Source organism: Anser anser (assembly GCF_964211835.1).
Source record: "Anser anser genome assembly, chromosome: 15".
In the NCBI taxonomy this organism is placed as follows: domain Eukaryota; kingdom Metazoa; phylum Chordata; class Aves; order Anseriformes; family Anatidae; genus Anser; species Anser anser.
In genome coordinates, this window is record NC_139736.1 from 7,356,664 (window position 1) to 7,381,361 (window position 24,698).

Below are 24,698 nucleotides of genomic sequence, written 5' to 3' on the forward strand. Positions count from 1 at the left end.
CAAAGAGATCTGGCTATATTTAATCTTCAGAATTAGGTGAGTCCAAATAATGCCCGGCACAGCCATCGGGGGTCAGGTCAGAGCTTGGAGGTGGGCAGCCAGGCAGAACATTCGCCCTTTGGAGGTGATGCTCTGTGCAAGGACATGCAGCAGCAAAGGGTTTCAGCTACAAGCCAGGAGCATTTTCTCCTCCTGCTAGCAAACAAAGAGCACCGAAGGGAGAACACGAAGAGCTGACAGGCTGCGAGTGCTTTGCCAACGTGTGAATGAACCCAAGGCTCACACCAGAGCAAAGGGCAGGCAGCACGCCGCTGCTGTGAGCTCTGCAGGGAGCGAGCCCACGCACCATGGTGCTGCCGTGGTGCAAGGTCATGCTTTTGACACCAGTAAGAGCTTCGTGTTAAGTGGGAACAAGAGAAGCTATTATGTGTATCGAAAGCCAGATTCTAGTCTCATTTAGGGGGAAATCCAAAGTAATTCCTTGGCAGAGAGGCCATCGCACTCCTCCAATCTCCGGGTATATTGCCATAGTTAGCTTCCCTGCTGTAGTGATACCAGAGGCCCAGCTGTGATGTGGGGCCCAATTTGCTAGCACGAAAGGCTATGCGGTGATTGAAGACTGGCTCTCCTAAGCATAAAGCCGGCCTCAGACACAGGGCCACCCTCTGACCAGATCCATGCCTGCACCCTGACACCTGTGCCTGAGCTGAAACGTCTGTTAATAGCATTTACCTACCTCACAAAACTGTTACAAAGCTGAGTTAACATTTGTACTGCAAAATGCTTCAGGACAGGCAGCAGGGCATGCAGAGCACTCCTGTCACAGCACAGCTTTGCCTTGGCAGGCTGCGCTCTAGCACCATTTTGTTGCAGTTAGGAACAACGAGATACACACAGAAACACACAACAGTACCACAAACTCAATTCTTTGCAGCCTGCAGGCTGGAACACTGTCCTACGTACTTACTTCTGCAACTATTTCTGCGATATGGCTTCATGAAGACAGCCTTTCTGCCCTGCCCCACTTGCTGCAAAGCCTCGAGCCTGCTGAGCAGTGCCTGGCCAGGGTCTTCTGCTGCGCCTGACGTGACCATAACTGCAACAAAAGTTGAAAGGCACTTAATAGAGACTGGGCATGCACGAAAATGATTCAGAGTTGGGAAAGCAGATAGTTCATCCTCTCCAATACTGCAAATGACATCGCCAAATATTGAAAAGTATTTCTAGATGCCAATTAAGTGCCCAGTACAAACCTTTATGGAAATAATCTCTCAGAACACACAAACAGGGACTTAACAGATTTCTCTTTATTTTCCCATCAAACCAGCAAAGGGGAGCACTTTCTGCAGCAGTCCCTTCCATGCTATCGCGTAACACTTTAGCTGATAAAAGCAAGTGTTAGCATAGGTCCTATACCTGGAATCTCTACAAAGTTTGATATGTTTATAGTTCAAACAGACAGTGAGCTTAAAAACACAGAGATGGAGTCTGGTGAATCATCCATCTGTACACAGCACTGACGTGTAAAGCTGAATTTCTTTTCGTGTTGGAGCTTTGTATTATCTTTTTTTTTTTTTCAATCACTCTTTTGAGGGGAAAAAAAATGAGGAGCTGAGAGAGAAAAATGTGATTCATTTTTACTAGAGTGAAGCAATAAAGCTCTTGTAAAGTGTGGTCACCCCTGTGTTCCATTTCAATAACAGCAATAACACCTAACCTGCTGCTCCTGCTGCCGTGCTCTTACCCTTCACATGCTAAGCTCCTTATTTTTAATCACAGGCTCCTATCACATTTATAAGGCCACTGAAATTGTGTTCTCCCTCCCCCCTTTTTTTTTTGATCGTTTGATAAAGTGAAAAGCGTTCAGTGAGTCACTGATAGATCATCGTCTCTTCCATATGCAAGAGGAAGCTGCTGCAGGGAGCTGTACCCCTGGAGGAACATCGACCTGTCAGTTCGGCTTTGGAAAGCCGAGCGCACAATTCTCTTTTTCATCTCAACTTTTCATTTGCTGTATGTAAAAAGCAGCGTTATAAGAACGCAATCGCTGTCCAAGTCAGGGATAATGTTATTTCAGTGCTGCAGGTTAGATACAGTGGTGATAAATAACTGCAGTACAGCACTGCACCAAGCTCCATCCTGCCTTACCTTCAGCTGAGCCCCTCTCCCCATCCAGTTGCCCAACAAAAGTCACAAAAATCAGGGGCTCTGACCTTGGGTTAGCTGCAGGGCAGCCCTGAAAGGCACAGCTCATGCAGACCACTTTCCCTGTGGGGTTCAGCCACAACTCATCCCAAAAGAGCTGACAGAGACCAGACGCAGGCTCAAAGGCTCTTTTAGATCCACGCACTTGCACCATCTCTCTGTATCACAACTGGAAGCTGGCCCTAGCAAACCCAAACCACTCCAGATCACCACCAGAAAGTGGTTGTACTTGCTGGAAACCCCAGCTACACCAAGGCCAATCTCAACAGCATCACTGAAATAGAGAAACCTGGAATGCTGAGAACCTACTGCTGGAAAATGTTTTCTTCCTTTCTCTGTGCTTTCCTCTACAGTATTTCAAACAGAGATGCCACTTCTGTTTCACAGCTGAAAGGGTCTGAAGTTCTTCCATGGATAACATCAAAGGTCCAAGGTCTTACATTGCTCCTTTGCAAAATGCCTTTCTCAGCGCTGCTCAAGCTCATACAGTGTGGCACCAGTTTGTCAAAGAATTGTACAAAATATTAATCCGTGAGCTGATTCACTTGGACCAAGTTCCTGAAGGAAAGGCAGTGGTTGTGGGAATGCCAGCTGAGTTTGTGTTCAGAAAGCAGCTTTTCTTATGGGGCATCAGACAACCATTGGCTCTTTGTGGTTTCTGGGCCACTACTTCTGTTTCAATTCCTCGTACAACTTTACATACTTCTCTTACCTGTTTTGTTTTTAAGCACTCTAGAGCCAAGTATCCATAACATGAAAAAAAATCTCAGCATTGGGATAATTTTCAATTGCATCTTGTTTTATGAATATTAAATGCAAACAATAATATTTCATTTGAATTCTGGTAATAGATATTAACTTTGGAAAGTTAATTAACAGGGCTTCTTATCAGTGTCTACTTAATTTCTGTTGAGTCAGTCCACTGGTTCACAAGCCTGAGAACTCAGTAATTCACCTCCTCCTTTGGCTAAATCAGGGGATCCTCAAAATAGATGGAACTGTTCCAGTCACCTTAAGTTTATTCTTACTATTCTCTCTCAGTCTACGTCTTATTGGGAAAAATCCTCATTTCCTCAGAGGCAGTATAGAGCTTGCCACCGTGTACATGGCACAGAGATATCTCAGACTCTCATGTTAATGTATGCTACAGTAGCTTGGACTTGGCAGGCTCTTACCTTGCAGGGGCAAGCAATTCCTGCTTTCTTCCTCACTGAGCTCACAACTTTGTGCTCTTGGAAACCTACTGAGAAATTTAAAAAAGAATTGCTGACCAGCTGCACTTGCTATAACCACAAATTCTGAATTTATTCCACCTAAAGATTCATATTCTGAGACGGAAAGAGATTCAGCCTTTTCTAGGAAAGCAGAAACACATATATCCATAACCAACATGGTGATAAAATTCCGCCACAAATACCTCTCCATTTCTTGTGTTAAATTTCCTTAGTTGGAAGGGGTTTGGTTACAGTCACTGAGGCCATTAGGTGTTATTTTAGATTTACACTTCTAGGGATTCTTCATGAAGACAGAAGAAAAAATCCCTCTTAATAGTATTGCAGTTTTTTTTCCCTGTGGTTGTTTTGTTTTTGTTTTTACATTAGCTAATCAATTTTTTACATAACTGATATTTATGCATTTTTCAACCGCCTCTAGTTTTGTGTATCCTGTTATCAATCCTGCACAATCGTGGAGAGATTTCCTCCCCACTGCCACTGCCATCGCCACCTGTCCCCTCCAATTAGTGTCAATTGCAGTGAAAATCTTTGTGGTATTGAAACTATATTAAGACATATGTACATCTGTTTACAAAGATGGATTTTCTTTCCACAGGAAAAGCTGCCATTTCAAAAATCTGTTTTCTTTTGAATTGGAACATAAAATCTGAATTTTTATTTACCTGCAGAATGCTGATAAAATAGATTTGCTACCGCTGGAAATATGTTGTTTCAAAAGTGCTAAAACTTTATAAAACAACATTACTATTATAATATGTGCTTTCAATCTTTACATATTATTTAAAATATGAATAGGGATAAAATCCATGAAATTTGATTCTAGTTATGGCCAATATGAGAAAGACCCTGGCTCTTTGGACAACCATGAAATAACAACTATCTGAACATCTCCAGAGTTTTGTCTTTTGTATTTGTCTTTTGTAAGGAACAGCTGAACCACAGCCAATTGCTTATGAATCTGCTTGATGAGATTTTTCTCATTAATGGGCGGTTTCTTCAACACGAAAAGCTTCAATAACCATTGGGCTAAGAATACCTGGTTTTAATTTCATCTCCTCTGAAATGTTCCTTGGTTTCACAACAGTAGTTAAGCTGCTACACATACATGAAAGCTGAAACAATGGAAATATTTACCTTGACAGGTAAATATTAAGAGAGTCATTTTAGCAATGTATAAAACATTTACATGTGCTTAATGGATTTTTGATGAAATAGTTGCTATAGAATCTAAGGAGTTTCATTTACCAATAGTTTAGAGTCCTCTGCAACATCTATGGATGCACCAAGCACTTGAATACATATGTGTCATGTAGTAAAACCTGTGGCATCTCTCAGTGATTTATTAAATCCTACATAACATCGATGAAATGCTAATAGAAACATTTTGAAATGATCTTCAGGTAACATGTAACTTCATATAACATTCAATTCTACTGATCAGGAATTAATTTGGTTCTTTAAGGTCTAAACTGGCAAGTTACTTGATGGTGATCTGAGGAATACACATCACATTATTTTCAGTTATAAGAAATATTTCATATTTCAATCCTCTAAAGAGCAAAATCACCTAGATATCCTGCACATCAGTTTGTGCATCACCCATTTTCCTAATCACAAATTACTTGCATAAGAAACAGAATGGTCATTAATATTTCAATCACTGTGTGATGCTTTCTGGATTTTTTACAGATTTTTAATATGAAAAATTCAGGTGAATGAATTCCTGTCTGTTGAGATTTATTCTTTCCCTACGAAATTAAAGTAATTAGAGAAAGTGAGAAAACTTTTTTTTAAAAGGGTTAATTGAAGGGCTAGTTACCACCACAATTAATTGCCTAATTAAAATATTATCATGCATCAGACTAAGGAAATCAGTTCATGCCAGCCTACAAAGGTACTTTCATCTTTGATAGATACTCCTGCTGAGAAGAAAGAAGAGGCTGCCACTATTACCAATGTGACATGAGAAGCAAAAATCTCTTTTTAAAAAGAACAGTAGGCATAGGGAAGCCTTGTTCTCAGACACAAATTCCTACCTTTATATCCCCAGTTAATACTTTGGCTGTGCCCATATTCTGTCAATAGTTTTTTCCTTCTACATAAGAAATATATTACTGAAAATAATACCTTACATTGCTTGCTTAAGGGCCCTGCAATGAACCAGTTATTCAGTAATGGGAGCTGTAATCAACAGGCTACTTTAGAAACATTTGCAAACCATGCAAATTCATATGACAGGGAATCTCTTGGTTTGCTTGCACCAGGGGACACATCCTGCTGAAGTTCCTGGGTTGTGCTCTTTTGTCTGCTAGGAATCAGGACAAGTGCAAGAGGAATTTGGAGTTCAGAATCAGAACTCAAACACTTCTTGCTGTCTTCAAAATTTTCATGCACTGATCAGATTTTAAAAGCTCGTGTTTCAGACAGGAGTGTTTTAAACACTTGTCACTCAATTTAAGCTTCCTATTCAAGTTGGAAAAAACTTCCATTTAAGAAAATGGAGGGAGGACATATATACTATCTTTCTGAAGTTTTTTGCCTATTTTATGGTTAATTTATTCTTTTTATTTATTCTTCTTATTTAAACCAGATCTTAACAATGTTCAGAACAAGAAGTGGTCCAGGGCTGGTGAACTAGATCATATCCATATTTACAAGCATATAGCAGAGTAGGAAATTATTGGGATTTTCTACTAAATACTACATACGTCATACAATTAGCTGTTTTTAAGCCTCCTTTTCTTCCCTCCCAAACCTGAGGAAGGTTATAGATGTTGCTATTATTGATGTACTCAGTGAACTTCTTTTCTATCTCCCCAAACCACTTAGAACTCCCGGTAAGTGTTTCAAAGGATACTTGTAAAAAAATAGTATTGTTTGTATTACCCAGAAAAAAAAGGTAAGCTGTAAACAAACAAACACCCCACCACATTCAAAGAGTACAAGATGTTCAGATGCAGCCAGTTGTTGAAGTCTCATTACTGAAGGAATCTCAAGCAAAGAAATGACGCCAGTCAGTCATCTTGTACTTAAACGTTAAATATGCTACAGCAGTTGTGGTTCAGATTTGCTCTAGCCCGGCATAAGGATTTTTTATAGGCACCTGCTCTGTTTTACAATTTTATGCAGCCTCCAGTGATTTTCTATGTTGCTAATTAATGCCCATTCTTACAGGTGCTCTGACTGGGGGAGAACAGACCCACCACAGCTTTCTACCTCTTGTTTCTGGATTTTTCTCCCAGAAGTAGCAGGCTAGTTAAACTGCCCAACTCACACTGCTAAAGTCTTGCTCTCAGCAGCTGTGCATCACCACCACAGAGCTCCTGGGCAGGCGCCAAGCTTGATCTGGGGCAGCTCCAGGTGCTGCCTGCAAGCAGCCAGGGTCTTTCCACTCCTGCTGATGTCTGCTCCAAGCAATGCTCACTTTGGTTATTAATTGGGCTTTTCTAAGTTCAGGCCCCTCATCATGCTAAAGTGCTTGCAAATTACAAGACCTCTCTGATCTGAGCTCTTCCACTGAATGATCCGTGATGGCTGAAAATTCAAGAGAAGAGCCAGGTAACAGCAATGCAGGCAGGAGGACACACACAGACCCTGCAACCACAAGAAAACTGCAAAACGTGAAAACAATGGCAACTCAAAGAGGGAGAGAATACCATGCACAAAGGAGAATCCTTCTGCAACTGAATAATGCACTTAAAATCCAGAGGACTTCCTCTTATTATGGATCTCTGGAAATAAGATCTGACAAAATAAAAAAAAAAAAAAAAGAAGACTTTGCACTGCAGCACAGCAGAGGCATCTGCAGAGAAGCTAGTGCATGAATACTGGGAAACATCCACTGGTCTTGGTCTTCCCATGCAAACAGAGGCATTGCAGCTTGAAAATCTCCACCACAGTGTACCTCAAGCACAGGTCACATCTTTCACATAAAAGATCACCAGTCCTTCAGCACCCAGAATTTCCAATTATCACCTCGCGTTCTGGCACACAGCAATATGACACAAGGAAATGACTGACCCCTCTATTTTGAAGTTACAGAAAATACTTATTCGCAGTGCTGATGACTGCAGGCCTGCTGTGCAAAGTGGTGTAACGTCCATATTATCCTTGCACTAGCCAAGAACTCAACATCTCAGCTGTTACATGAATCTCTGCCAAGTACTTCATCCAATCTCCTATAGCAGTTAATGAATATGCAGCAGCCAAATCTCTTTTCCCTTTGACATTATGAGGCGATAGCAAAGGAAAACAAGGCTTTGCTCTTATCACAATGCTCCTCACAGAAAAAAAATAGAACAAAGCTAGAGATGTCCTTGCATGGGGTTGAAAAGTCCATGAAATTTCATGCATATTACAATTTAGTTTCTACTAAATGAGAAAGAAATGAAAAGATTTCAGTTTCTACTAAACCGGAAATGAAAAATATTCTAGTGTGATGTGTGCAGAGACATGCAGAAGAGGAATGATCTTATGGCGAAGGCACTAGACTGCATCTGCAGAAAGCAAAATTCATTCTCTGCCCGGTGAAATACTACATAAATCATGCCAGGTCTGATCCAGAAACCTTTGAGAATAGAAGGGGTCTGCGTTGCTACCTGGAAAGAATACAGCCTTGGATTTCACTATTCCTCTTCTCCTTGCCCTGGTACAACGCCTTGCATTAGGAGGAAATGAAAGCATTAAAATATTAAAAAATACAGTACAAATAAAATTATGCTCTCTGTTTTTCCGAGTAATTCTAAGTAAATGATGAGATCATTGTCACTTGCTAATTGTTTTTTAAAAATCTAATTACAATGAGCCCTCACTAATTCACATAATGTTCAGGATACCCATTACAAATTACTTGCTAATTTGCAAAATTCAGCAAGGAAACAAACACACACACACACACACACAAGTAGTTCTTGCTTCATTTAGGCTGTCAACTGTAGTTTATGGTTTCTTCAATTATTTACAGTGTGATAATACATTGGTTTGTATAACAAGAAGTATCACGTTACATTTCACAAGAATAATGAAATCTCCACATAGGAAATGTTATAAGAAATTTCTACTGATTTCTAATTTCTATTTTAATTTACTCATTTCTAATTTCTACTGTTGATAAGATAAAGAACAGTGTGTGTATCACAGAGTTTGTGGGTGGATATTGTGTAGCTCATCTCCAAATGGGAGCTCTGAGAGCAAATTTCCAAGCATCCTTAAGCTGGAGAGAGACCATGGGCCTTCTAGGACAGGCAATATCACTCACACGTGCAAGTATTTGCAAGAAAGGGGCCTGTCTCTGCTTATTTTCCCTACAAGAAAAAAAAAGTAACTAAATGTCAGTAAAAGTTAAGAAATCCAGCAAAGAGGACTTGTGGGTCTTAGTCTGAAGGTCAAATATGCATCTTACTAACACTGAGGATTTTAGGAAATTTTTGTAAGTGGGACATATTTACAGTTTCTCATCTTCCAGAAAACAGACAGCATGAGATCCAACTTGAATCTGGAAAATTTAATCATTAGGAAGTAAGAAAAGCACAGGACCCTGGAGAGTAGCCATTAACTTATCAATCTACTCAGGCTCAGAGGCTGGTGGGATTTTTTTTAACTGCACTATTCTCATAAAAATAAATAAATCTCTAAATATTTTTGGCATGACCCAGCTGAGATCGAGGTTGTTCATACTCAGTGTGCTCAGAAACTTCACTCACCCTGAGAAGTAACTGTACAACTATAGAGGGGGCCACCTGAATGGTGACAGACATCCTCCCCCCATAACACCCCCATCTAAACATCGCTCCCTGCCTACTCAGAGCAAAGCCAAGATAAAGAGACAGATGTTTGGTCTTCAGTTACAGAAATCTGTATCTACTCAGCTGTTCCACAGCTGTCACACATTTCGGTGGAGACATTTCTTTTCCAGCTAAGTCCTTACACCTCTAATCACTTGTTTACCCAGAAGGAAAGAAGAGCAGCATTCTGAAATAGCAAAATAAAACATTTAGACTTTTTTCCCCACTTTTTGTTCTGACAAAAATTATTTCCAAATATTTTAAATAACCCAAATGCTGCATTTTGCAGGAAAAGCAATATCAGCAGCTGACATTTTACCAAGAAGGCTTCTGAAATTACTTTACATTCACCTCCTCTGCTAACATGGTGAGGGCAGTGAAGACGAGAGAGCCAGGCACTTCTGGGCCACTGCAGTGGCAGTACAATGGCACAGAAAGAAAATGGGACCCAACTTTGCTGCTCTTATAAGGGTTAGGACATAAAAATGGAAAACATGCACAACAGCAGAACTGCATTTCATTTGCTTTTCAAGTCCTGATTTGCATTAGGTGTTAACAGTTCGAGGAAGACGCATAGCAAGTGCTTCACTAACCGCATTTAACCAGTGAGCCCCGGTGTGATGGCTCAGTAAGAAAAGACTTAACTAACAGTTATGGCACAGCAGAACTGTCATTTGCTTCCCTGGAGTAAGAACAGACAGCTTCAGATCCATAATATTGGAATAAAAATAATAGACCAGACAGAAACACAGTTACAGCTGATTTACTGGCAAAAATGGTGTAATAACAACAGGACTTGTTTGATTCTTCTATTTTGTTATTTCAGTGCAGTCAGTCCAAGATACAGACAGTTATTTTGGAAAGAGTGGTTGAATTTTGACTCATGTCAGTAAAAAATTATGTTAGTTGAATCTGAATATCAAATTTGGGAAGGAAAAAAAAAACACACACACACCCTACAATTTGCCCCAGAACAGTAAGGAAAAACCCTATGAAACTGCAGTGGTTCGGTTCTGTCTTGACACGAGTGCCAGAGGACTGTGCTGAACTGGAAGGAGTCAGCAGACCAGCAGCCTCCAGGGGAAGCACGGAAACACAGATTCATAGCAGAGCATCAAATCGAATGAATGAGTCTCCGGATGGACAACAGCAGATCTGTCAAGTCAAATGTAGTTTGTGCACAGCCAAGAGCTGTTCCTGAAGGCTAGCACCGTATCTTCCTGTTTGAGCTTCCTCCCTCACCAGTGACCCTCCTCCGGTCCCAGTGCCTGCCTTGGGACAAGGAGCAAACCCACACTCAGTGTCCTTATCTGCCGGTGGGTGACAAATGAGCAAACAAATAAAGCAGAAGAGCCAGGAAGAGCTGATCAGATTGGGATAGAGCAGCAGTGCCCAGACCCTGAATCAAACCACTTGTAAATTACGAGAAAAGCTCATTCTGTTTCATTCTCAGCCAGAGCATCGGATTTTGTAGCTTTGGCAACAGGGCAGGGAGCAGCAGTGCTCAGCAGCACCTCATGCAGAAGGTTCGCTGGAAAGAGAAAAAAGTTTGTCTCACTCCAGCTGGCTTTTCATTCTACTGCTCTTTCCTGATAAGGTTTATTCATTTCTACCTGTTCCAGACAGCAACTGAAACAGCAGCCGATGGTTTGTGGTCGAGGTGTGGTCCTCTGTCCACACACAAAGGAGGGCAGGCTGCTGGGCCACTCTGCTGATGCTACACCCACGGGCACAAGGCAAAGGCACACGCCTGCCCACGAGTCTCTTTCCTACGGCTGCTTTCTTCTGTGAAAGTAATGGCAGCTACCAAATTGAAAGGCAGAGGTTAGCAGAGGCTGATTAAATATCCATTTAAAGAAGAGAGGGCAAAGGGTTCATCCTTAAGTACCTTTCATATGATTTCTGTCCTCATTTCTTTCGATACTGCCATTTTCTTTTGAAGAAAATGCTTCATACAAGATTAAATAACTTACAGAACAGCCACGTTAAGGGCAAACTTAATGCACAGAAGTTTGGAGTACTCATAAGGTAACTGTGCTTTGTAGAGTACTGAGTACAAGACGTTTCTACCTACAAGCCCTGATGCACCTACATCCTTTACTCACCACAGCAATTTCACCACTGAAGTACCTCCCTCCCTCCCCTTAATATAGACCCTAATCTGCCAATTATTTATCATCACAGATACCCAAGACAAAACTATTCCTATCTCCAAGGGCTAAATGAGACATACCAAAATTCAGATGCTCAGTACTTGCTCAAAACAAGGTCCAGAGGCATACACTAGCAGAGGGGCAGGAACCTCATGGCCTCTGGTGGCACCTGCACAACGAACTAGGGCCAGCACCCGGAGAACAGAGCAAGCACGTCCAGAGGGCTTCCTCCACAAGGGGGCTCTTCCATGATCTATCTTTCCGTTTGTGTTTTTTGTTTTTAATGCTTTTGTTGTTTGTTCTTCTTTGTGTTCTTTCGTGTTTTTTTTTTTCCTCCCTGGTTTCACATACCTACACCCCCCGCATCTTTTGTAAAGCTGAGTAAAAGCAACGCTCACTTTCAGGAAACTTCTTTTATTTTCAGGCCCCTCACTGTTGCATGTTTGCAGCACGCTTCATGTTCTTTTTTCTCTCATATAAATCTTTCAGAAACAGCAGAAGACTGGTGAGTGTGTGACAAATATTACTCCCTGGTCCTTTTGTTCTTTGTGGATTTATTTTTTTTTTATCACTTATTTCATTTTGCTGCAAACAGCACCTTTGTACCCTGGACAAATTCAATAACCATGACTCAATCTACAACCCATACCGAGCTGTCTTCTGTTTCATCTTGCCTATTAAAACCAGCACATGGCGTTTGATGAGTGGAGAGGGGCCTGATCCCAACTGGGGGAACTCTAACCAAGAGCAGGGCGCAGGAGGCCGATGAAAGAGCCGCTGTGTCACTTGGGGCTGCGCGCGTCACTCTGTGCGCCTTTCAGCCCAAGCCCTTTCTTTGTCACTTTTGCAACCTCTGGTCCCTGAGAAGCCGCTTTTTGTGATTATGCGTCCCCTTTTAATTTTCCTTTCATCAGGTGGGAAAGGATGACTCTTCCTGCCTGGTGCTTTCACAGTCCGCTGCCCCCAGCTCGGCTTGTGTCACCTGCCTAAGTGACAGGAGTGATATTTCACGGCGGCACAGGTCCTGCTTCATGCATTAAATATCAGCGGTGGTGTGGCAACAGGAGAGGGGACAGAAGCACTGCAGGTTTTATACCCAAAGGCATCATCCTTTTAACAACAGTCAACCTGAGGGCTCTTGTTTTCACACAGGTGATTATTTCTGCTGGATTCAGTCCTGCAACTATATATATTTATTTATTTATTTATTTTTTTGAGGTCCAGAACAATTCCAGGCCCACATTGTACAGGCACTAGAGAAGGGCCCTCTCTGCACACCTGTGGAGGTGCCTGTAGGCAATTATGCCACACACGCTCCTTCTTACTAAATATCCCCATCTTTCTCCAAAAGCAACTATTTGCAGACACACACGTGTTGCACTTTACCATTTTTAACCCCACGGTTAACGGGACGTAGGGTGCAGCAGCCCAGATCCCCCACATTCACAGCCACCCACCGTGAGCCAGCCCCGAGCTGCAGCAGCACTTACCCAGTCCTGCACCTCAGCTCTCAGACTGATGCCAACATGGCTAATTTAAATCGTTAGTCAGCCTTCCTGTTTAAACAGCACAAATTAGTGTTCAGTATTTACAATGACTAACCACGCACTTACGGGGAAAAAATAGCTGTTATTTCACTTCTTGTGCGATGATAATAGAGCAAGTCTAAACTTCACATCAGTTCCATCTGCAAATAACACCTTTTACATTTTAAAAGCCCACGGAAGATTTAAACATGAAAACATGTGGCGTTCTAGCACCGCTGAGAAGCCAAAAGCATACTGTCGAAGGAAGCTATGGTTAAATGATCATCGGCATTTTCTGTAATAATAGCTTCACTAAAAAGTTTCCATCTAAAGGACAGACATAATACGGTAGCAAAGAAACACGGGATGGGGTCTGGTGTTTGGAGTTCAGCCAGCCAGGGAGACCCAAGGAACACCTTCAAAACCTGAACCAGAAGCAGGTAACACTCACTTCATTATAACCTCCCATATCAATTCTTCTCCTTAGGAAGAGGTTTTCATTGCCACAAATAAGAGTTAGATGGGTTCAGAAGTATTTGAGTGCTAACTCCTAATTGCACCTTTGACTTTCAGTGGCCATATAAATGGTTCATTCTGCCTTGGACTTTCGTGTGCCCATAGGGGTGCAGAGACTTTCTGCCGGCCATAGTTACACGGCATTTGGCCACGCCATTGACAAATGATGGTTCCAGTGAGAGGAGAGGCCAGAACTGTTGATGGCACATGGTTGTCAGCAGAGAAAATCCAGCAGTTTATAACTCCCAATGCCTTTGCTCAGACAAAATGTAAGGCAATGGCAGCCTGACTGCTAGAAGAGAGCACTGTGCTGTGCCAGCCCCTCTGAAGTCATGTAACTTGGGATATTCAACGTGTCTCTGAGCCCCATGTCGGCTACCATTACGTTTAGGCAAGCAACTTTTAACATTTGTCCATACAGAGTATCCGTTACCTCTAGTGTGTTTCGCGGGTTTACAATGCTTGTTTTAAACGAAAAATAATAGTGTAGATAACATTTGAAGTAGCTTTTCAAGCATAACACTAATGAAAGGATAAAGGATAAAAAGATCAGTTTTTTGTTTTTTTTGTTTTAAAAAAAGTCTGCTAGCTAGGATTTTTCTTTAGGTAAGCCTATGAAATATTCAGATAGAACAGGCTTCTCTTTTAAATTATAAATACAGTCTAGAAATCCAGGAAAGGCTTTGTCCTCTACAGGCCTAACAAGTAATTGTTATGGTACCCTATACATTACAGCAGTATTCCACCACAGAGCAATCAAATACTACTTGATCCTCTGATAATTACTCTTTTTACTTGTTAATGCATAAGATTTCACAGTAGACTATGGTTAAAGCTGCAGCTGGAGCATTTCTAGAGTTCTGCAACAACTGTCTTTTCAAGTGTCAGAAAACATACAATTTACTCATCTAATTTTTAAGAGCGAGTCCAAGAACTGCTGTAGCATGTAAAGAAGAGAACAAAGACAAAGGCGCAGCTAACAAGACAACAAGTGAAACAAGAAAACAGGCTATATTAGTAGGAAAGGGAAGGTCAAAGAAAGTCAATCTAATACTCAACAGGAAAGAATGTCTCGGTAAACGATGCTGAGCATACCGAAGTGTTTACTCCCTCCCTCTTCTGCCTCAGTCCTCACTAAAGAGGTTAATTGTGATCAGATGGCTAACAAGATTGATGCTGGCTCAGATGCCGAGTGTACAAACTAAGACAAAAATCAGAAGAGACTGGAAAATACTCAGCTAGGTTGGAGGGTCTTACATTTGATAGCCATAAAAATTTTAAAAAGGCGTGTTAAGGGAACTGGTTGTACAATTTGGGGAGCAGAAGTTCAGGATAGGTGAGACTCCTAGGAAACAAGTAAGGGAGGATCCAGGGATTTACATATTATTCAGTATGCAGAGAAATACTGAAATAAATAGCCTGTAAGAAAGCAGAAGATGACACTGAAGATAAGTAATATCCAACAAGGATTTGTGAAGAACAAATATGTGAAACAAATGTAATTTCCCCTTCTCCAACATTTTTTTAAATGTTGTTTTACTTGATATTTTATAAGTAACCTTGGGAAATGTGGTCCCGTTATACTTACTGTAGCCTGGACAAGACAACACACTACAAACAACATACAGTTGAACTGGGAGGATGCACTGAGAAGCTCTTCAACAGATGCTGCTATTCAGGGCTTCTGTTGCAAATAGATACCTTGGAGCAAGAAACACTTCCCAACAGATTCCTTGTCAGCAGTCAAGCACTCAGGAACACCTCATTAACTATAAATGCACTTTCAAATTAATTGGCTGTCTTATTTCAGTTGTTTGGCTTCTCTCAAGACTTGCGTTTATGTCTTCATTTGTGAGTTTATTAGCACATGCTGAGGAGGTACAAGGAGATCTCTTGGTACAAAAGGTTCTCGTTCACACAAGATAATGCTCCTCACCTTCAAAAATAAAAAAATAAAAAAAAATCCTGCAGCATTTTAAAGTCACGTGTGTCATCTGTTTTGATGTAGATTTCCTAATTGCAGTCACTAGGGAGTGTGGAGCGGGCAATGAAAGTCAGAAAGCTACCACTGAGGGTTGCCACACAGACACCCCTCCAAAATAAACTCATCTGATACCATTTCAACATGATCTCTGGGGCTAAGTGCCCTTGATTCCCAACAAATTTAGTATCAGTTTAGGGCATTCAGCAGCTCCCAGACCTGACGGTATGTGACTCACGGGATTCAGTGAATGAGTCTTCCAGTTCAGCAGCCGCATTAATACTTTGCAGGTAGTTCACCACCACGGCACAAAGTGTATCATCCTATTTGAAACAACAGAGTACGTAAAAAATGAGACAAAACATGCTATGACTTGATGTGGTTGCTTGTGTTTTATAAAATACGTCCACCTGGAGGCCTGTGCTCACAGCCAAGCTGCCACGTTGGCTTACCTTTCTGGAGGATGCAGAGCTGCTTCCAGCACCCACATCTTCCTCCGTAAGCACGTACTGCACGAGAAGGCAGCTCTGTATCCTCAAACCCCTCATTTAAAGGGATGTTTTAAGAGAGCTTTGTTGTTTTTTCTTTTAATCCAGCTTCTTAGATGGAATAGCATTTTCTTCATTAGGATAATTAATTGAATAGAGATTAAAAGAAATTTGGAATATTTATACTTTGTTTTCCCTGCAATATAATTTGGTATACAAGCACATAACTCAGCCACCCTCTAGATTCATGGTAGAAAGTTTTTCTATTCCCTACACAATATTTTACAGCTCTTAATACATTTTCTATTGTTATACTGGTACTTAATATTTTTCCCCTCAGTTAGAAGGAAAACAATAACTCAGGGTGCCTTTTCATCACTTCAGCGTGGCTTCTTGGGTGCTAAATGCACTCAATTCTTTCAGTCTGTCCTTGCAAATTATTGCCCTAACCAGCTTCTTCTAGATTGATGCAATTGTTGTTCTTGAACTTTTAAAAGACAAATTTTCTCTGTCCTCAAGTCTCAGACTCCTTCTCTTTTTCACAGATTCTCATGTAAAACATCTCAGAAACAGAGCGAACTGAACTTTCAGGTTTCATTATAACACCTCACAAAATAGGAACAGGTTGCCTATAAAACACGACTGGGAGCAGAGGCACAACTGAAGACAGCTAGGCAAAGGGAGCTTTATGGCTGGTAAAAAGTAGACTCTAACAGTTACCAAGTAGTTTGAAAGCCAAAAGTATTTTCAAAACATATTAAAATAAATTCAAGCAGATGCTTCTGAATACTGATCTCTTTCATTTGTGGAAAGACATGCAGAAACCATTTCTATTTTATTACACAGCAAGGATTTTCACGTAATTAGATTAGCTTTTTTATGTATTCAAACTTCCTAATAATTGGTAATGCTAGATATTTCTAAATGAATAGCATCACTTTTTCTTTCTATTTAACAGGACATGATCATATGTTTTATGCTGGAAACATTCCTTTTGCAAAATAAATGAAGTCTCAGACACAGGTTAATGGAAGCTTCACCACTGACTTCAAAGGAACCTGAATTTTACCCACAGATCTAATGCAAAATCCTCAGAGGTTAATGAAAGTCTTTCCACTGACATCAGTATGGTTTGAACAGAGTAAGAGTTGCTCTAATTCACTTTAGATTCTGATGAAAACTCTTAAGCATTCCTCTAAGTGCATGCTTCAACGTTTTCCTAATTTGGCCTGTATTTATCAGTGGAAGGGAACCAGATGTTTTCTTTCAACAATCTTTACTTTGCTCTATGGGCTGAATATGAAAGTAGCTTCTGGTCCTATTATATTTTCATAAGGTTGGTTAGAAAGATATCTGGGAACTTTCATTCCAAAGCACTTTAATCTTGTAAGACATTCCTCTCAACTTGGTTATCTAGTTTCTAACACCCTAATTCTTGGAACGGATCATTATATATGCTAAAATAATAACTTCTCTCTTGATCATTTCTTTCAGAAGGAATTCTTGCAGAATTGTCAAGACCATGTAAAATTTAGCATTAATTACCCTAAGGCATTTCACACCAACACTTGTTAAGCAGATCTATTAAAACCAATGATGAGTTCCAAGTGAAACCTATGAGATACATACACGATCCACCGTCTATTTAAGCATACAGAAAATTTAAATCCCTCTTTTTCTCCCGCCCCCCACTCCAACCCCCAATGCATATGATGTTTTCAAGATTCAAGTGGGGCAGCCCTGACTGGGAAACATTAGCATGATTAATAACCAGCATGCAAAAAACAGAACTGAACCCCAAAATGTCTTAAGAAAATTACAACGGGGATCTCATTATAGCCATCTGAGAGAAATAGTAGGACATGAGCAGCTAGAAGTCCCAGTCATGACTAGGCAATCTGCATTAACTGGCATTTTACATATACCTAAGTCCATATCCACATTTCTAATCCTCATAGAAAAGATAAAGGACTATTATCTGCTTTCTACAAAGGTGAATCAAGACAGAGAGATCTCTAGTTTGCACAGGAAGACCCTGGCTGAATGAGAACACAAACCTTCAAACCCAGTCCTAAACCCTCTTAATCATAACAGCAGCCACCTTCAAATCTTTTGTTCCCTAAAGCTTGCAGGAATAAGCCAACCCAGTAGCTGTAAAAGACCAAATATTTGAAACATTGCTGCAGGAACAGAGCTGAGTCATGAAACCTGCAGAGACCGGTGCCACTCGCTCTCTAGGACAGCAGCACATTTACTGTTAAAAGAATTTAAATGGCAGTAGCAGCAATTCCTATATAGAGCACGTCTGAAGCGTTTGGGACTTCAAGGGAATACTACAGCAAATAAATTCCAGTAAAGAGTAAAACAAAACAAAATTTTGCTGTAAACATCATCCTTGCCATCCCTCTGGTTCTGCCACCCAGTGTGGCAGACGAGGCACTAGCAGGTGCTGGAAGAATCTTACTGCTAGAGAAGAAAAGAGAAGAGAGCTCCATCTCAGGTGACAGCAACACGTGCTGAAAATTCAACAAGTTACAAGAGTTGTGACAACTGGTCTCCATCTTACCAGATCACGTCTCACCATGTGCACGGAGACATCTGACCTGCGATGGAGCTTCTAGACACACCTGAGCCACAACGAGAAACACAAGCCGCAGTCATCGACGGCGCAACATAGTGAAGTCAATGAATCAGCTACTCCACTGGCATAGCTTATAAATCACTCGGATTATGTCGCATTAGTCACACTCCCGAGCGTAAGTTGTTTTCATTTTAATTTAGAAAAACTATCACACTTATTCCATTGAGCAGGAGGGGGAAGCATTTCTGCCCTACTCTAACCTTATATAGTGATATCAAAAAACACAGCCATATGTCTGGGGGAGGCAGTTGGTAGGACGTGGGCTGTACTGAGTGAGTATTTTACTGGATTTGTGAAGTCCTCGGGACACTAGGCACTTTGGGCCCCATCCAGTAAAAGATAATTGGAGAAGAACCCAAGTGCAACTCGAACTAATTTTTCTGGAGCTTCAGTGGTATAGAAGTGGTGTTTTGGTGGATGTCTGCTCCATTTTCCAGATCTAGGTATTTCCAGGGATCTGTGCAAGATTCCAAAGGACTAGGAGACAAACTGTTCAAAATGCTAGAATATAACAACCCAGTTTCTAAAACTAATGCCAATTATGATAAATGTAGCATCATTTGGAACAGAGATATGGTCACAGAAGTATTTTCCAGAAGCTGGAGAAAGTGCTAACTTCAGAATAACGATATTTCTCTCTGTGCAACCAGAAATTATCTTTTGCTTTTATCGTCTTGTGGATATTTTTGAGTACCCAGGCTTCAGCCCTGGCCAAAGGAAGCCCAGAGTAAGGTAGCCCAGGGCTCCCCATGCAAGCCACCACAGGTGCTGCTGCACCATCCTCTTCAAGGGGCACCAAAGAGCCACATGCAGTGAGCTAGGAGCTGCTGAACACACCGCTGCTATGATTCCTGAGCAAACTGAGCCGGGGAGCCCAGATGTAGGAAATCAAACACTGAGTACTCCACACATTGGCAGAAGAGAGCTGCTAAGTATGCCAACAAACACATTTCCATTCTGAACCGCTGGGATGTTTTGCTTTGCAAGCACAGATTACACATAGGGGGAAAGCATTATTCTTCTGTTCAAAGTTATTTTTCATTAATTAAGGAATAAAGCTAAATTCTCTGCATGCGATGAAATGCAAGCATCATTTAAGCAGAAAACTAATTGTTTTATGGTTTAACCATCCAGATCTTCTTTGTGGCTGTCACATCCTGAGTCCAGATATAGTCTCTGGTCAGACCATTTATTTATTCTTCTGATATTACAGCTCTGCAAAGATTTACATAATAGCATGAATGTTTGCTGGTAACATAAGCCCTGTGTTTCGCTGCAATACCTCAAGCAATTTGCTGACAATATTTTTCTGCTAAATTAGATATGGAATTTAGAGCAAAAAGCTGCTGTCTTGACAGACACAAAAATTCCCTTGATACCGAACAAAGGGTTCCTCTTTATTTCATGGCCAATAATAAACCAAGAAGTTTTGAGGGAAGGAGACAACATTGGAAAATTAATGATGATGAACTGATTTGGAAAAGCTCCAGCAGAATTTAGATTTCCTTCTCCCCCCACCCCCAAGCCCCTTCCAATATTGTTAATGCAAAACAAAACAGAAGAAAAAAAATACAGAAAAAGGCTAAGAACTCCCCCAGGAAGGTCTGAAACAATGAGGCCAAAACAGAGGATGTGAGGATGATGCACAGCCCCAAGGAGGATGGAATTGCCCAGGTGGATTTCAAGGCTAAAAGGCATCTTCAGACAGCCAGAGAGAACATTTCAAGTAGATGACACAGAGACCTTGGCTGGAAGCGCCCAGCGTGCTGCAATGTGAATTTTCTTCCTTTAGAGGACCTGAAGGATCTGTGCAGAGGTGGTGCAGCAGGATGGGGACGTGGGAGCCCAGCACAGTTCTCTGGAGTATTGGAGCTGCTACTTTCAAAAACAGGATTTTGGAAGAACTGGGTAATATTTTCCTTTCAAAATCGAAATATTCCAGTAGGGTTTGAAATTTCAGTTCACTGTAATGATGCAAAGGTGGTGTTGTTTTTTTCTGTTTGGTTGGTTGGTTGTTTTTGTTGGTTGTTTGGTTTGGTTTTTTGGGCAAAAGTTACCTGAGGGTACTTAATACTTGTACAGAAACACTTAGAAGACACACAGAAACATAACTGCCACATGTAAGAGAGTAATGTCATTGCACCAAAATCCAAAGAGGAGGGACGTCAGAAGGGAGACAGAGCTGTGAAAATGAATGATGGGCCTACGTCTTGTCCTTAGGCCTCTGCACCTCTCCTACAGAAAAAAAAAGCTGCTGTGAAGGGGATCAGTAGGGAAACCATAGCAGAACTTTCTTCTCTTCTATTTTTCTACCACAGCAGAAGCTTTCCTGTGATTTACAGTTGTCTTTTTTCCAGGGCTAATCTCAGTCCTTACTCTCATACACTGCAGCTGGTTCCTCATGTTCAAGTCAGAAACTTTTAAAGCTTAAGTTTCAATTAAGGAAGGTAATTTGAACATTGTCTGTACTCTATGAGCTTTTACAGCAAAAAGGAAGGCTGTTTAGGATAGTGCACTTCTCAGCACCCACATAGCAAACAGTAAGTGCTTTGCCTGCAAGCCATCTCTATGAGCATTTGTATCGTCAATGTCTCCCCTTCTCCTAATTACTGATTTTTCCTCATCCATCAATAATTAATGCTTATGTCTGTGTCCAAAACTGACTGCCTTGGCATCAAGATAGACATTATAGAGCTTGCTCAGTGACAGCAGCCCTCTAGCTCTGCCTCCACCACAGAGGCAGCCCAAGGCTTCCCATAGCCCGTACCTTGTCAGCCGAGCAGCAGAGATGGCACCAAGTTCTCCCAAGAACCAAGACTTTACAACTGCCCCTGGAGAAATGAAAGACGGGGGAAAGCAAGATGCTGCTGATCCTTTCTTTAAAGTCACACAACTCACAACTGGTCCTCAGCAAGAGCAGCCGTAGCCCAGCTTCCTGCTGCAGGCAATGCCAGCAGGGCAGGGCTCACACCACTGCAGCCCCTCGCTCTCCAAAAGCACTGGCTGTAACTGCAGCCAGCCTTCATGGTGTGTGCTTCGCAAATCTGGGAATTTCATCTTCAAGGCCTATGCGCAATGATTTATAATTTATATATTTAATATAACTTTTATAATTTTCTTTCATAATTTACTGAAAGGTTCAGCGACCCACTTTGATCAGCACTCAGTCCTCCTTGGTCAAGAGGAATTTCTTATTTCTAGTTCAAGAACTCCTCGCTCTTACCTCCCTTTCCATTTTAGTGAGCAGAGCTGCTCAAAGCTGAGACATTCAGTTTCACAGAAAAGGGCTGAACATTTGTAACTTGCATTTTTCTCCAACTGACCAGATGGAAAACAGCGTCTTTTCAAAAACCTCCACAAAATAGAAAAGCTAAAATATAGAAAGTTTGGATATCTTCATTTCAATACCTAACTTTTAGGTCCACAACTGCCAAAATTAATGAAACTTGGTTTCTAATGAATGTTAAAAGCTGAGTTACTTGAAGGCTGCAGCATAAGCTTAGCCCCTGTACCACACAGGAGCACATACAAAGAGAGAACCTTCGACTGCACCATGCAGTTGCACAATGAATACTTTCTTACTGTCTGTGGAAACTAGTTTGAGGCCCACTTTCTTCTTTTAATAGTATTCAAAGCTATCTCATACCTCTGAAACCACAGCCCCCCTGCCGTGACTGACCACCAGCTCAAGAGCTCTTAGGGATGCCGAGGAGCCCAGCAGTGACATACACACATGGGGCGATGGCACTAGTCTCATTTTACTTTCAGAAGCAGGCTGAACTGCTCAAGACAGAATTTATCGCTACTTCAAGCCAAGTACGTTCTGTTCGGATAATTTTCTCCCCTCAGGAAAATATGTCAAAATAGTTAAACTCATGAAGAAACCCCCACAACTCGGGTCTCGATGAAACAAGTATTTTTCCAGTCAGCTCTGTACGTACTCCAATCGCGTGCCCCTAACGATAAAGCAATGCAGCCTGTTGGAACAGGCACTTGCCTTATTCCACATGAAACTATCCCTGATTCATACAGGAGGCTCAAACCAGACTATTTAAGCACGTGCTGTTCTTATCAGCGCTCCGCAGCACCTCTCCCTGCGCCCATAATGATCCCAGTCCACGTTTCCTCAGGCAATGGGGAACGTTGACCACAGGGCCAGCCAGGTTTGGTCACCAGGTGACACTTCATTCAAGGTGCTTGTTCAGCAGTGCCCACTCTCATTCAGACCTTCACAGCTGCAGCTGGAATAATTATCCTTTCATTTAGTTTTATACTTTTTTATCAGCTTTTCAACATGCAGGTGCTGCCCAAAAAGCAAGATCTGCACCTGAGGATGCATTGGGATGCCTCCAACAGATATGGGAGACAGACAACAGAAGAGAAAAAAAAAGTGTAACCATTTCAAAATGTCTCTACAGACAGTCATTTCAGTATCAATTTTCCAACGCCAGAATTGTACATTTGCTTTTCCAACTGCTGTTTCTATTCATGGCGATATTGAAATGAATTATGTCCTAATAACGCAGGGGGCTACTGCATCACCTGAGTACTCTCCAGCTATTTTTGGTTCCACCAAGATCATTCACTTCTGCAGTGACTTCAGCAAATGTACTTACCTTGCGTGGGGATATTAAAAATATCTGAAGCACATGATAATGGAACAGTTTCTATTACTGTAGACTTTTCCCTGAACATAAGTTATAAATTGCAAGTATTTACTGCATTTGCTGTAAAATGCATTAGCTAAAAAGAACAAATAGGCCAGTTATTTCCCAAAATTTTAATCACAGTCACCTGTTATTCTACTGTGTGATGCTGAGTTGTTCTATATAACTCCAAGAAGGTCCTTCCATTCACAGAGGTAATACTTTTATTTAGGTCATTGCTAGCATTGCTCATGGTCATGGATATTTAAATAAGATTAAATAAAATTATGTAATTACATGGAAATAGTCCCTTTTATTAACTGCGACCAGACGCGCATTACAAATGCCAAGATACATAGCTAACTAGCCAAAGTCTAGTTAAACACTTGCTATCTACTTGTGTAACTGTTGTAGAATAAGAAGTGGAAAGTGCAGAGCCTTTTGATGAGCATACAACTGAAAGAAAAAGCTACATAAACACAAAAAACACAGGACAACGCATGAAATTAACACTACAGAGGATTTGCTTGCTAGAAAACAATCAGAAAAGCAAACAAAGTAAGGCAAATGAGGACCTGTCCCCCAGGCATGCAGAAATCCTGAAAGAGCATCAGAAAAGAGAAGGCAATTTTCTGCGCTCAACTCTTTCTTTCCTCGTTTCAGAGGCCTGCATCCTTCTGTGCTGTTCATGGTATTGGGGAGAAAAAATGTAACGTGCAGAGACGCAGATATTACGAGATACACCAACTCATCTGTTTTGGTTATCGGGGAAGTCTCAAAACAGTAGCCAAGGAGGATTAAGATGGGGAAGGCTTGGCATAAGCCGCAGCTAATTAGACACATGGCAGGGAGAGCTGGTCACACATAATTAACTTGCTGAAATTCATCGCACCATAGTGCTGTGAGCCAGGAGTCACGGTCCTACAGCTCCTCCGCTTACACCAAATCAAAGCGGGAGGGCAGGATCCTGCTTCATTTATCTTCTCTCCTCCTGTCATCACTGACGAAGCCTCTCTCAGGAACATCACATTCTGCACAAGGTTGCCAGCCCAGGAAAGGCTCTCTGAGCGGTGTTACCCACCCAAATTAACAACAAAAGAAGTTGGAAGAGCTTCTGTAAAAAGGGCTGACAGGTTTGAGAGGTGTCAAGGTAGCAAAAGTTTTTGAATTACAACAATTTGGGGCAAAGACAGGTATGAATGAAAACTGCACACCGAAGTTACAGCTCTCAGCAGGTGAGTTTTTCTCATCCTCCACAGTTTTTCCCAAAATACTCCAGAAAGTTCAGTTGGAGCTCTTAAGACTTAATTCTTGGCCTGACTCCTGTCTAATTCTCATGGTTAGGAGGGCACTTCCTAATTCCTTATTGAATAATCATAGATAGAAAGAAAAAGCATTTAGGGAACAGCTGACTGTATATAGTGAGTGCAAACGAGAAAGCCAACCAAAGAAAGAAACGTCTTACAGGATGTCAAGAAGGGTAGAACTTCTTGTTCTACCATGGAAGGACCATGTTCCTGCTAG

At 41.3% G+C, this 24,698-nt stretch overlaps 1 protein-coding gene across 2 annotated transcripts in view; it reads right to left on the reverse strand.

The window, feature by feature from the left end:
* Window positions 1-24,698, reverse strand: part of LOC310882121 (uncharacterized protein) — an 81,424-nt gene that overhangs the window by 16,027 nt on the left and 40,699 nt on the right. For both annotated transcript variants that reach the window (XM_083800418.1, XM_083800417.1), the window contains exons 2-3: window positions 3,381-3,448; window positions 968-1,096 (exon numbers count right to left, since the gene is read on the reverse strand). In XM_083800418.1, the coding sequence (XP_083656544.1) occupies window positions 968-1,096; window positions 3,381-3,448 (197 nt within the window). The remainder of the gene's footprint in view (window positions 1-967; window positions 1,097-3,380; window positions 3,449-24,698) is intronic.